We start from the raw sequence: 14,594 nt of genomic DNA, 5'->3' as shown, positions 1-14,594 counted from the left end.
GCCGCCGATGATATTTTCAAATAACAAATTTGATGATATTTTTTAAAAAATTATTTACTATTTTTATAAAAAATTATTACTATTTCATATTCATATTCATTTTCTAAAAAATAATAATAATAAAGTGTAGACTACAATTGTTGTTAAACAACACTTATTACTGTTTTTATAAAAAAATATTACTGTTTCATATTCATATTCATTTTTTAAAAAATAATAATAAATAAACATATAATGGCGCACCGGTCTGGAGGTGCGCCATTGCTATCTAAAAAAAGATTTCTAATGGCGCACCGCTAGGTGGTGCGCCATTAGTAATCTTCCCCCCTAACTAGCCCGACCCCTTCGTCCCTCCCTCTCGCCAGATCCACTTCCGCCCGCTGCCCCGACCCACGCCGCCGCCGCCCCCGCGCCTCCGCCGCCCCCGCGCCCCCCACCACTGCAGCTCCTGCCCTGCCCTCCTTCACCGTCGCCGACAGCCCCCGCCCACGCCCCCATCGCCGTCTTCGAGGAAGGGCTCGGGGAAGCAAGAAGGCGCCGCCGCCTCCTCGATGCGCCGCCGCCCACCGCCTCCTCGACGTCGGCGCCCTCCTACGGCAGCCTGCCGTCATCCCACAAGTGATTCCTCACCTCTCCCCCTTCCCCTCCTTCCCCCCTAGGCTACCTCCCGCGAGTACCACAACCTTCTGATGTGTTCTAGGGTTTGATCCGCCACTGCCTAGTGGCCTTGGATGGCAAGATCAGTAGTATTGTAAATTTTCTTTTCATTATAGAATCCTCAAAGGCAAATTAGGGACTTTCAGATCAAAAGTTCATAGTATCATTAGTTGAATCTGCAGATTTATTTTCTCTCTGAAAAAACTGACCTCCCTTTTCAGTTCAAAAGAAAAGATTACAGTGAACAATGATCCAATTGGTATCACACTTGTTTTAGTAAGTGCATAAAAAAGATATCATCAAAACAAATCCTATAGTTATTGTCTCTGTTCATGCTTATCTCTGCACAAATAGTTGTTGCAACGGGCTATTGGAACTTTTGATGCTCAAAACTTGCTTCCATGCTCTGCTTCAGATAGCACACAGACAAGATACTACTCCATATACTACTAATACTACTACTGTATTTCATTTCAAAGTTCAAAATGCTGGTACTGAGATTTTCATTTCCAATGAGTGATTTTTTTCCTAGCAGCAGAAAAATAGTAGTAGCCATGTACTAGGAGTGCATTTTTTTTCTTGGGTGATGGATAGATCTAGTGAGTACTGCATTGCTTTTGTCCCACTTTTGATAGGACCAAGGAAAGCATGCCCATGCTTTTGCCCCCCTTCTCTTGGGCCTGGTCTTCTCCCCCTCTTTATGCCCTTTTCTTTTGAACAGGAAAAGAGGGTGATAACCCTTGTAATTATGCACAAGCTCTTTGCTTTTTACCCACAAAAAATGTTGGTTCATGGCTGGCTAACTGCAGGTCCAGCCAACTGGTAGGTGGGTGTAGATGCTTGAATTGCATAGGGCCAACTAACTGCCCCTTGATGGGGGCAAACAAGATGTTGTTAATACATAAATGTAGTTTTCAGTATTCTATCCAAACTGAAAACTGTTAAAAAGACCATGTGTTTTTTGGTCAAAATCTGCATGTAAAACTGAAATAATCTCCTAGTACTTAACCCACCCAAGCTATGAGGCAAAAATTCCAGTTAACTGTTATGGACAATTGTCAATTTTCTGTAATGATGATGGAACATTATAAAGCATTGTGCTCCAGTGTATATGAAGGATACAAAAAAATTAGCAACTTCTCTGATTTTATAAAGTTGTTCTTATAGGGGTGAAACTTCACTTATTTTTAGGCTAGTGCAGGGTGTTGCTTTATTCTGTCATCATTTGTAACTATGTCACAAATAAATTGTTCCATCTTCTTTATTTGACAAGTAATGACTTGCAAAGATGATGATCATCTTGCTAGTTTGCTGGGTTTTGTCTCCGACCATTGTGTTGTGATGAATTTGCAGGTACCCCGAGAGGCCCTTGAGATTGTCAGAATGTCGATTAAATTCCGTTCCGGCAAATTCGGGTACTCCATATGTCCTATTTTCAGCAAAGGTCATGCTGAAATTTTCCGTGATTAGTGACAAGTGATTAGGCCAAGTGATGTCATGTCTCTACCGTAGATTAAAATAAATGGAAGTTTAAAAATATGAGAGAAGTTGTCTTGACTAATTACATGTTTATGTAGAAAAGAATAGCAGGGATATTTTACAACTCCTGTGTGTGTAGTTGCTTGTTTTTACTGTAGTTGTGGCTGCTTTCTTCTTGTATCATAAAAATATCTCTTCTGCTGCTTATCAGAGATGGCGGGAAGCAGCCACCGCCGCTCTGCGACACCGCAGTACGAGTTGGATGCTTCCGAGTTCTTCACTATCATACTTGGGACTTCAGTATCATCCATGACGCAGGTATATAAAACGAGAGATATCCCCTTCACCCATATCATTATGATATCTGTTGTTTGCCTACATCACTCATTGTCCCAAACTGCAGAGGCTACCTGACAGTTTTAAGAACATGCTGATGGGTGAAGATCCGCCAAATAATGTGAAGGTGCGACAGGCCGGCAGCGGGTTTCGCGGGCTGTGGGATGTGGAGTTGGTGATCAAGGAGGGCCACATGTACTTGTCTCGTGGGTGGGAGAAGTTCTACCGTGCCTACGACCTGCGGCTGGGGTACTTCCTTCTCTTCAGGTACGACGACGACGCCACCACGCTCATCGTGAAGGTGTTCAACGCGACTATGTGTCGCATGCGCTACGCTGAAGATTATGATGCCGGTACGTTCTGCCTCTTCTTATTCCTCTACATTTGGCTTTGTCTCACATCGATTGTTAACGGTCATTGTTGCATTTGGACAGGTAATGGGAGCAGCAGCAGCGACAATGGCTACAGCCAAAGCAGCAGCGACCATGGCTATAGCGAAAGCAGCAGCGACCATGGCTGTAGCGAAAGCAGCAGCGATTCTGGCAGCAGCATAGACAACAAGAAGGATGATTCGGACTGGAGTGCGGGAAAAGAGGAGCAAAGTGGGGATGAGGAGCTGCAGGATGACGACGGGCATCAGGCTGAGGATGACCTAGCGCTGGTGGTGGCTGACCAAGGGCAAGAGATGGTGGTGGCTGACCAAGGGCAAGAGATGGTGGTGGCTGACCATGGGCAAGAGATGGAGGTGGCTGAGGATGACCTAGCGATGGTCGTGCCTGAAGGTGGCCTCACGATGGTGGTGGTGCCTGATAATGACCACGCACCGGTGGTGGCGCCGGCGATCCCACAGCTGGGCGACATGACCACGCCAATTGAGGTAGAAGACTACATCCCACTGCCCTCACCGCCTCCACCTCCTCGCCGCTCTTGGCGCATCATGTTGAGGAAGAAGAAGGAGAAGAACAATGCATGAGAACTGAACGGTGTTGGATGAACAATGTGAAACTTTTGTAATATGTAACGATGAAACTATGTGTTGGCTATGTATGTATATATGATGGAACTTGTGTGTTGGCTATGTATGTATATATGATGGAACTTGTGTGTTGGCTGTGATTGTTATATGGATGCTTGTTGTATATCTCATAGGTGAAATAGTGACCTGAGATTAAGAAAATTTTTTTAAAAATTGTTACTAATGGCGCATTACCGTGTGGTGCGCCATTAGTATAGCAAACACTAGTGGCGCACCGTGGGCAAAACTAATGGCGCACCAGTGATGCGCCATTAGTAAGATATACTAGTGGCGTGCTACTAATGGCGCACTGGTAATGCGCCATTAGTAAGCAAAACCAGTGCGCCATTAGTAGGCCTTTTTCTAGTAATGTTTGTTGTATTACTGAACTTTATAGCAGATTATTTTCTTGTTGTCATTTACTCTCTCCAATCCAAAATAAGTGCCGTGTGGCTTTAGTTCGAAGGAGTAACAGATTCCAGATTGAGCACTAATGTACTATAATGCAGTTCTTTCATGACCATCGTATATTCGTATTGCTGTACTTAATTGAGTTATAAGGTGTGAACATACTCCTTATACCTAAGTTTTTCTCTATTCACTTGTGCTACTGAATTTTATAGCTGGTTGTTGGTATCGTGCGCATGTTTCTGGTTCAAGTAATAATGATTTACTCCCTCTGTTCCTAAATATAAGTCTTTTATAGGTTTCAATATGGACTACATAATACGGATATATATAGACGTTTTTAGAGTATAGATTCACTCATTTTGCTCTGTATATACTCCCTCGGTTCCTAAATATAAGTCTTTATAGAGATTCCATTATGGACTACATACGGAGCAAAGTGGATGAATCTACACTCTAAATGCATCTACATACATCCATATGTGATTCATAGTGAAATCTCTCCAAAGACTTATATTTAGAAATGGAGGGAGTAGTTCATATTGGAATCCCTAAATATACTTATACTAGGAAGGGAGGGGGTAATTCTTGATTGATGTTTATGGCATTTCACGTTTTTTGTTGCATGTTCTTTCTGGCCTTTGAAATTCTAAACAACACCAAGAGAACAGACGGCTTAGAGATTTCCTCGCCAAAATCCCTGGCATTCTTTTGCGACTATGAACATATCATAAAAGGTGCAGGGCGACTTTTCTACAGGTTCGGTCGAGAAATTGAACTCCGTTGCAGGTGAAGCTTACTCCAGCAATCGTATCAAGGCATAAATTAGAGATCACAGCTTATTAACCCCAAATAAAAAAGAGCTCATTCATCAGTGCACTAGCTATTGAGTTAGATCTGCAGCCATTACTCATCTGCAGGTTAAAGAAGAGGAACTGGTGCTCACATTAATCTGCAGCCACAATTCATTGGGCATGAACTGGAGAAACAAGCCGAGGTTGTGGTGGTGGACTTGTGGTGGGGTGGAGGAGAGAACCAACCTGGCTCGAAGAAGGATGACGACCGCCGGGTCCTCGCTGTCCATGGGAGAGCTTTGAAGTGGGGTCTTGGGGACCGGAGAAGGATGACCGCTGGGCCGTCGTCGTCGCCGCCGCGGCCATCGCTTTGGAACCGTCGCCGGAGGAAGGTGGAGGCGCTGCTCTCTGCCGCTAGCGCCGTCGCCTCGTGGGTTTTCTCCCCGACCCCTGGAGGCGTGGATTGTTTCTCCGCGGAAATGACGGGGATCGGGGAGGAAAGCCCGTGGTGGGGGAGCGACCAAATGCGCCGTGGGCTTTCCCCGGGCTGACTTGCCCCATGGGTTGCGCGCCCTGGTTTTCGACGGGGATCCCGGAGGGATACCTGACAACCAAACGAGCCCTAATGGGAGTAGAGAGGCAGCATGTGGGTGCACACCACCTGGAATACTGCAGGACAATGCAGAATGTGTAGAACTGGTTTGCTCAAAAGCCCCGAAAGGGTGCATATGATAGGTGTTGGCTGCTCACCTATGACAAGGCTAACAAATCCTTTGGATCAACATAAACTAACACGCCAGGAATACAATAAAACGATTGCACAACGCAGTGAGATTCATATTGCACAACTATCATTGACCGCATCCAAGATATGGCACAGATAAAATTCAGTTGGGTCATAGAACAAAACCCTTTTTCATGTATTGTTTTTGTCGTCAGTGGAGAAAGCTGTTTCCACAATACATCCAGGCACACTGCCAGTTGAGAGAATAGGGCTCCAAATACATCCAGGCAATTCCAAAAAATATTACAACCTTCAAATATACCAAAATTTCACGGCAGAAACACTTGCAGCCGCTTATATCTGAAGGCATACAAACTAAAAAATGATTTTACTAACTTACAACCAATGTCCCCTATTGAGCCCCCTTCTACTTTTCTGGAAAGGGGCTTTTCGAGTGCATCAGCACCTTCCAGGGGAATGCTGTCTCAGGGCACCACCAAGCCTTTTCTTCTTTCTTGAGATTAATATATCAGGATATCAACATCCAATGGTTGATGGGCAACATGCAGCGTGAAGGAAAATGAGTTGCCCTTATTTGTTAGTACGTAGCAGTATCTTTTTCACGACCCTAAGTCGCATCACATTTGCTGTAAACAAGAGCCACTAGATTGTGGTGGTAGGTGTACAACAGCCAAAAGGGCAAGATACGTGTTCTAGTGAAACTCAGAAGTTTGTTAGGATTTTATCTTTGGACATACCATCAGCAACAAGAGCTCTAGTAATTTCCTGCAAAAATTATCATAAATGAAGATCAGCTATGAGTATACAAAGATGCCACCAATTTTAGAAGAAATGGAGTTCTACTATAGAATAGCAACAGTCGGCATTAATGCAGGTTTCAGTTTCAACGCTGTCTTTAATTCTTACTCTATTTGTACAGCCAATTGCTAGGTCTGGGCAGCAAATTTGTACTGGTACTCTCTTAGCCTATAAATGTGGCCTCAAACATAAGGTATTAACAACAAATCCAGAGCAGTAACGGTAATGTCCTGCAAAAGACAATGGCACACTGGTGTCTATATTTTATAAGTAGTTTGGTTTCATCTTGAGAAAGTTTAAACTGACCATGGATTTGCCAGAAGGGTATGTTTCTGATGTACCGATGTCTAAAATAACACAATACATGCAGCATCTAACGTATAGAAAGCATTGAGACACGTGAATGGAGATGGATTTGGCAACCTGTATCATTAGCTACAAAAGTTAGAAATGAGAATATATACCTCAGTCATCTGTTTATGTCCACACAAAATCGCTCCCGTCGATGATGGATTTATAACCTTCTTTGCCCTTGAAAAGGCATTCTGAAAACGCAAAATAAATAAGAATAAGGTAACCTGGTGAGCTAAGAACAGCCGAAAAGGAAAAATGATAACGGTACCTGAACATAGCCTCGCTGGCCAGTCCACTGATCATCTGGTCTAGAGAGAACAGGTATAATTTTTATTCCTCTCGATTCCCAGTCACTGAACCTTTCCTGTCAGAGCAGAGTTTCCAGCCGTTACATAAAGCAGATTGTACTTCTAAAATGTAACTTTAGACTGAGATATACCTGATAAGCCATCCTTTGAAGGTTTCTAACCCCATAAAAGAGGCTTACATCGATCTTCTCATTTTCACCAAAACCTGACTCAATGAGTGACCGGATTGGACTGCCACACATAAATGTAAAAAGAAGATAACATGAGCAGACTTACACACTCCAATGAAATCTATCTTCTCAAAATGCACTTTCCACATCACTGATAAATTTGAGATGGCAATTACGTTCGCCTAAACGGTGGATTGGTGTGTGGATGCAATATATGTAGAGTGCAGAATTTGAGATGTACTAACAATCCAACTCAACAAAAATAGATAAAACTATTCATGGATGCTCATCCAATCGAAATGAAAGAACAATAAAATCAAGGAGAAGGTCATCACCCATCAACCACATGGCATGTGGAATGTGCCAGTCTGAAACTGATTATGTTGTTACCAAGCAACTCAATCGTTGTATTTGAAGCAAAGATGGAAAAAACCCTGATGAAACATTGTACTACAGTGGTGCTATCTATATCATTGCCATGGCTGGGGACCAAGTCTTTGCTGTCCTGGATGTGATCTATTTTTTGTATATGATCTGTAGGTGTTTTGCCAGATTGCTGTTCTAATGTAGTGCGGTGTTGCATTCCTTAGATGTGGTCCAGATGTCCAGAAATGTAGGTCGTTTTCCTTCCCTGATGCGTGTGTTTGCATCGATGTTGGGGACTGTTTGTAATGCTGTGTTACTCTGTTCGTGACTCCATTTTCTTAGTAATGGAAATGGGGGCCGTGTGGCCCTTTGATCGAAAATATCTAGATCATTGGCTCTAAGATTGAACAATTGTGATGTATCTATGATACAATTGACGCAGGTTTGACAAATATCATGGATGCGTAAGAAACAAGTGAAGAATTGTACAGAAGCAGAGGGGGAGTAAGGCACCTGATCCCGGATCCGGTGGCGAAGACGAGGACGTCGCGGGCGTCGGCGATCCTGGTTACCTCGAACCCGCGGCCGACGACGCTGCCCCCTACGGGAACGAGGTCACCGGGCCGGAGGTCGCAGAGGCGCGCGGAGGGGGTGCCGGGGAGGCGCTTGACGAGGAAATCGAACGATTTGGGCGAGGACCCCGAGGACGAGGAGGCCGGGGGAGGGGAGGAGATGGCGAGGAAGATGGGGTAGGGGGCGGACGGGAGGCGGAAGGGGAGGAACTGGCCGGCGGCGACGTGGGAGGCGAGGAGGGGCCCGTGGGCGGAGAGGTCGAGGGAGACGTGGAAGAGGGAGGCGTCGGCGGTGGCCGCGCGCACCGAGGCGACGGGCGCCTCCGTCCACTCGGTCGGGGCGGGGGGCGGGGCCGGGGACGCGAGCGCCGCGGCAGCGTGGGAGAGGACTCGCAGGTGGTGCGGCCGGAGTAGGTGGAGGTGCCGCGGCGGCGACCGGAGGAGCATCGGGGCGGCGGGAGGCGGCCGGCCGATGCGGGGAGGAGGAGGGGGGAAGCTGCCGGATCTCGGTGGCCTCCCGCGAGGCAGGCGGCGTTGGTGTATACGCACGTGCGCATGTTTGATTTCTCCTCTCCAAGTCAAAAGGGAAAATTATACTTCACCCAAAATAGAAAGCAATCTTTTTTCTTGCAATAATAATGAGTAGTACTCCCTTCAATCTACATTAATCGTCACTAATTTAACAATGATATAAACAAAATGCTTATCTACATAAGACAAAAATATAAAAAATACACTGGGGTGTTTCGCAAAACGCGAACTAAATAAATTGCCATCGCTTCAATAATAAAAATGCCATCCCCTAAGAATAATTTGCCATGGTACCTACACTAAAACTAATTAATAAAATTGTCATCTTTTAAATGATAAATATTTCATAGAGTAAATAATAAAAATGCCATGCTACCTACCCTAACCAGCCGTGGTCTAATTGATAAAAATCGCCATGGTCTAGCAAAATAAAAGTTTCATGCTACTTTAGTCATATAAACATGACAATTTTAGAAATTTTGTTCTTTTGGAAAAAGATGGCAAACTTTAGAGAAACCATGCCAACTTGTTTGACATGGCAATTGGGGAGTTTTTCAAAATTCTAAGTTTTGACATGTGAGTATTACACAAAAGATAGCAATATATATAGAGAGAAAAACATGTGAGTACATGGGGAAAAATGTCATCCTCTAAATAATAAAATCGACATGCTATCTACACTAAAACTACCATTGTCTAGTTAATAAAATTGACATCATTTATATAATAAAAATGCCATAGTCTAAACAATGAAAATGCCATGCTACCTATACTAGACCTACCATGGTTTAATTGATAAAAAATGTCATAGTCTAGCAAATAAAAGTGCCAAGCTACCTTAGTCATATAAACATGCTATTTTAGGAATTTTGTTTAGAGAAACCATGCCAACTTGTTTGACATGGAAATTGAGGAGTTTTTCAAATTTTAAGTTTTGACATGTGAGTATTACACAAAGAGGGCAATATATATAGAGAAAAACATTGCAAAAGATGGCAAAAAAGTAACTCAAAATTGTCAATGGCAAAATTTGCAAGGCGAAAAATATTGTTGTGCATCGCAAAATGTATCTAAAATTTGCCAATAGTCTATGCAGTAGGATGTCATCTAAAGTTTCTCACGGCGATAGGATCTTCGACAAAACATGTGACAGTAGAATGTCAACTGGAGTTCCAGAAAAAAGAAGTTTGTGATTTGTGGAGCTCGTCCGCGCCGTTGGGGAGCTCCAGTGATGTAGAATCTGGGCTCATCTTGGATGACCGACTAGGTGACCTTCAACTCACTAGCGTTGCTCACCGAGACATTGTCCTACAGGCACAAGGTGTTCGTCCTCGCCGGCTCCGTGGCCTCAGCATTGTTCTGAAAATCCTGCTACCACGTGCTCCGACGGGTTTGATGACAACGGGGAAGCTACGTTGTCGGACCGCGCCACATGAACGAAAGAGGGGGGGGGTCAAGTGAGACGAGAGGGGTTGCGCATCTCGCCTCGGGGCAAGTCTTAGGTCCAGTCCTCCCGGCGAGAGGACCTCCATCCCATAGCGTGATGGTGTCCTGGACTAGCGGGTACTCACCATGTCATCTCCCGGCCAGGAAGGTCAGGCCGAGGTCCCGTGTGGCGGTTTTATTAGCGGGCCAATTGGAGTCGTGGGGCGATGCATACGAGGAAGATTCCGCAAGACATGGCATACAAGAGAAGGACTCCTCTCCACCGACGTAGCCGACTAGGACTCCTATTATCCTAGGCCTCCGGTACATTATATAAATCGAGGTTGGGCTAGTCGATAGGAGAATCTCAACACATCTTAGAGATGAGACACAACGATCTCATGGTAGATCAAGCCGTACTTTGTACTCCATCCACAATCAATACAACCAAAAGCAAGATGTAGGGTATTATCTCTTCGAGAGAGCCTAGACCTGGGTAAATTCATGTGTCCATTGTTGCCATCGCATCAAGGCTACTAGCTCGGGACCCCTACCCGAGATCTGCCGGATTCAACTCCATCACCGCGCCTCCTACGTACCCACCACTGCCCCCACACGTCACCTGCCACCACCACCTCTAGCACACTGCGCCTCAACCCCGCACAATGCGTCTAGATAAGACATCGGGAATCGCCAGGGAATCACCGGGAGAGGATGTCTCGGGGTGGGGAAAATGAGAGAGTACCAAATGACTGTGTGGGTGAGGGGATAAGGACCGGGAGGCGTTCGCTGGATTCGGCACACATCGTACGATTACAAAATGTTAACCCAGCATCTAGCTTCAAGCCAAGATCCGTGCTGGGAGAACGAACAATGGAAAAGGTGTTCCCTGGGGAGGACGAAAATGTGAACGTTCGCTGGATATCATTTCCCAAGAGGAAAATAGCACGGCAAAAAAAATTCTATAAAGGAGTAAAAAAAAACTCCCACCTCAACTTCCCTAACCAAGTAGAATGGTCATCTAAAAAAACATATAGAATGGTTGTTTCAAACCATCCAAGACTCCTTGCCAAACACAAGAAAGCAAGCACAACCCTCTAGGGAAAAATTCCTAAAAAGAAAATGCTCAAGCAAAAACTTCTCATGTAACTTTAGAAGCCTAATTATATGTATAGCCATAAGAGTTACATGGGTGCCCTACAGTCTTTAAGGTTTGGTGGTGGTCTTTAACTCTTGATGGTGTCCGAGACTCTTTGCTAACACCATGTTTTTTTTGCGGGGGTGGGGCATGTTGAACACACTCCCTTAAACTAGCTATGTTTGGATCTCATGGTAGCATCAAAACATTACTTTGCAAGTGACATGTGGTGCTTGCAAGGTTGATGCTTTGATGAGAAAGTAAGGGTGGGGGAAGAAGAGAATTAAACTAGGGGAAGAATGGTGGATAAGAAAGTGATGCTAAATAGAGGGAAATCATATGAAACACGTGGGAGCTCGAATGCTCTGCAAGCTCGAGCCAGGATGTCCAACAGTGCATCTTCCTTCAAGCCAGATGTGGCGAGGTTGGAGGTGGATGCAATAGTAAGACAAGAGGCCAAGGGGGAAAACGAGTAAGAGAATGAGCTCCCCCACTACCAAATTTGGGAGAAGAAGATGGCACAATATTGGATTGTTGTGATGTTTCTGAAGGAAAGAAGAGGTGGGAAGGAAAGTGTGTGAGAAAAAAGATGACCAGGAAGTACAGTTTAGCCACAACATGGTTGGAATGGTGGCCTAAGGGCATCTCCAATGCCTATCCTCAAACCTCCCGCATCCACGTTGTCCGGACCACGGAAGCCATCTAACGCAGGCCTGTATCAGTTCGCGGTGCGGTCCGGACGTACTTTCTCCCGCAAATTGGAGACAAACGTGATGGGGCTTTGCGGGAGTCCGGACCACTCCCAAGCCCGCTTCTAACAACACGGCCCCACCAAAACCCCTCCTCTCTCCCGCACGCGCTTCTCGCCCGAAACGGTCAGCACCGCTCCAGAGCATTTAGATTAGGTATTAATTATACCTCTAGAGCAGGACTAGCACCGCTTAGTTGATTTATATGTAATGAAATCCGTCATGTTTATATGATATCTGGCCATGTTTGAACGAATATCGTCCGGTTGGTTCAAATTGTTGTTAAAATGTATACGTCTATTGTTGGATGACGGCCTCCCGCATCCGTGTCCGTGGACTGGTCACCCTTATTCGCAAATGATGCGGAAGAAAATTTACGGGTCATTGGAGATGCCCTAAGAGCATTGTGCCTACGCGGACGTGCGAGGCTAAAATACAGATGTAGTATCATGTACCGAGGAAGAAACCAAGGCTGTGATAGAGCGTGTAGGTGCACGTGGGCTCATTTAAAACTTCCACAACCAATAAGGACATCAAAAATATCTTTGGGAGCACCTGATAGTAATAACCTATGGCAAAAGAAAATCCCGACTATTTTGGCCGATACAAAGAAATATTACCTCAAAAGCTTATCTTAGATTTCTATGTCTAGACACATTTTAGGGTTATTTTCTTCTGGCAGATACAAACAAATCTAAGACAAACTTTTTAGGACGGATGGAGGGACTAGGAAGTTTTTCAGTACAAAAGTGCAGTGCCCATCATAAATTTTTAGCCCGTCCTATTGGTGCGGTGCAGAGGTGCCCTTTCACCTCATCAAGCAAAGATGTCAGATGTAATCAGGTGAAATAAAGAGTAGAGGGCTTTGAAAATGCAAAATATGTTGTATCATGGAGTATATATATATGTTACACGGAAACTTGGTTTGAGGTTGTATTCAGGTATTTGGAAAACGCGCAGACAAGGAAGTCGGGCCAGTTGAAATAGCTAGCAGAGCAGGGTCCAAGTACCTCCAGCTTCTTCTTTGCGAGGTTAAGACCGATCATCCACGCCTTTTTGCCGTCAAACTTCACACTGGACGTGAGGTAAACAACATGCTGGCCAGGAACAATGCTCATGGCCGGGCAAGCCGCCACGAGGTCCTTGAATGCATATCTTCTGGCTGTAGCACCAACATCCGATGACGACGACGGCAACTCAGGAGGCGCGCAAGAATCATCATCATGATACAAGTCATCGAGATCAACAAAAGATCTGCGCCGGTAGCACGTCCTGACTTTCTTGCGGCTCTTCTTCTTGGCGCCGTCGACCCCGCGGTCTATCTCGACGAACTGGATGAGATCGCCGCGGACAGCCACGTCCCGGAACAGCCGCGGGCTGTCGCTGTAGCGGCCCTGGTCGAACTCGGCCTGCGGCATCGGGATCAAACGGAAGGCCGGGTCGGCGTCGAGCACGTTGCAGACTCTGATGCCCCGCGCGAGGTCCACCAGGCCCACCTCGCCGCCTCCGAGCACGATCACCTTGTCGGCGTCGACGGGCATGCGCTGCCTGTCCTTGTAGCTCATGTTCGGAGGTGTTTCGAGCTCCAAGCCCCGACGGGCGCTCCACCCCCGTCTCGGAGGAGAAGACGCAGAGATCCAGTCTGATGGCGCTCCAGGTCGGGAAGAAAGCCGCGAGGAGGAATTCCGGGCCGTCGTCGTCGTCGTCGCAGGGCAGGATGCAGATATGCGGCCGGTTATGGTCGGTCCGGGGAACCGGGATCAGTCTGAGCGACGCCTCGCCGCGGCGGGCCTTGTAGATGAGGTACTTGTCGAGCGATCCACGGGCGCTGCTCGGGATTCTGTACCCGGGGGCGAGGGACAGGCGGAGGAGCAAGAGGTCTCTCTCGGAGGAGATCACCCTGGGCGCGCCCGAGCTTGGGGCCATGGCCGCGGAAGTGGGAGACGGCCGGGGATGGGCCATGGGCGAGGTGGAAGGTGACCCCGACGGTGTGGCCGATGCTCGTCATGGCTTCGGCGGTGGTGGCGTTCCTGCCCTCGTTGTTGTCGGCGAAGTGGGCCTCTTTGTGAAGGATAACCGAGGCCCGGTAGCGGGCGGCGGCGGCGGCATCGGCACTGGTGGCGACGCCGTGGGGCTGGCAGGAGGAGAATCTGTCCATCGTATTCGTACGTAGTCGACGAACAATTGATGGAGATCTAAGCGGTTTTATGGAGTTCCCCCGAGGAAACTGAGTTTTTGTTGGATTGGCATCGGCCTTTTATATATCCTCGGCTTTAGTTTATAGGCTTTGAAAACGAACCAAGCGCATTTGGGGGCCCGCAAAAAACGATATGATCCTCTCATGTCGCTCCCGTGGACGACAGGAGGGCCCTCCCCCCGCCGCCGGGGGACGGTTCGCCTTCTCGCGCAGGGCCTCCATCACGGGGCGGAGCCACTGGGCCGGGACACCGCGATGGCGAGGGTCACGGTGGTGCGACAATGGATCCCCACGGCAGTAGCAGTCAGGACCAGGGTGTTGGTCAAGCCTCAAGACTCTTCATTTTATATTTGAGTGATCTAAGATCACAATGAATACATAGGAAAACCAATACAGTCAAAAGGGATGAGGTTATGATAATGCATTCACTGCTCAAGATGTTGCTCCAAATCGTGCCCGACCGACGACTAGACCACCTGGTAGAAGGCTAGTCCGAGCCCATCCAACCCAGGCGCGCTCATCCGGTTCAAGCATGCTGCAGTTGCTTTGACC

The 14,594-nt window shown here is 46.7% G+C and overlaps 1 protein-coding gene across 1 annotated transcript; it reads right to left on the bottom strand.

Moving 5' to 3' along the window:
* Window positions 1–5,984: 5,984 nt before the first annotated feature.
* LOC123059851 (fruit protein pKIWI502) lies at window positions 5,985–8,563 on the bottom strand. Its single transcript, XM_044482376.1, has 5 exons — window positions 7,944–8,563; window positions 7,026–7,125; window positions 6,855–6,950; window positions 6,697–6,777; window positions 5,985–6,199 (listed from the first exon to the last, which is right to left on the bottom strand). Exons 1-5 carry the CDS (start codon window positions 8,447–8,449, stop codon window positions 6,137–6,139), a joined length of 846 nt encoding a protein of 281 aa, XP_044338311.1. The 5' UTR covers window positions 8,450–8,563; the 3' UTR covers window positions 5,985–6,136.
* Between the last annotated feature and the right edge of the window lie 6,031 nt (window positions 8,564–14,594).

This window comes from Triticum aestivum, chromosome 3A, assembly GCF_018294505.1.
Source record: "Triticum aestivum cultivar Chinese Spring chromosome 3A, IWGSC CS RefSeq v2.1, whole genome shotgun sequence".
Lineage (NCBI taxonomy): Eukaryota > Viridiplantae > Streptophyta > Magnoliopsida > Poales > Poaceae > Triticum > Triticum aestivum.
Note: the sequence above shows the minus strand (reverse complement) of the source record. Positions and strands in the feature narration are given on the sequence as shown.

Bases quoted from the DNA above. Each gene is read 5' to 3' on its own strand.
- LOC123059851 (XM_044482376.1), bottom strand. From the start codon at position 8,449: ATGCTCCTCCGGTCGCCGCCGCGGCACCTCCACCTACTCCGGCCGCAC. The intron at 7,126-7,943 runs GTGCCTTACTCC...TATGTGTGGCAG, and splicing joins GCCACCGGATCCGGGATCAG to TCCAATCCGGTCACTCATTG. The intron at 6,200-6,696 runs GTATATATTCTC...TAATTTTTGCAG, and splicing joins GACATAAACAGATGACTGAG to GAAATTACTAGAGCTCTTGT.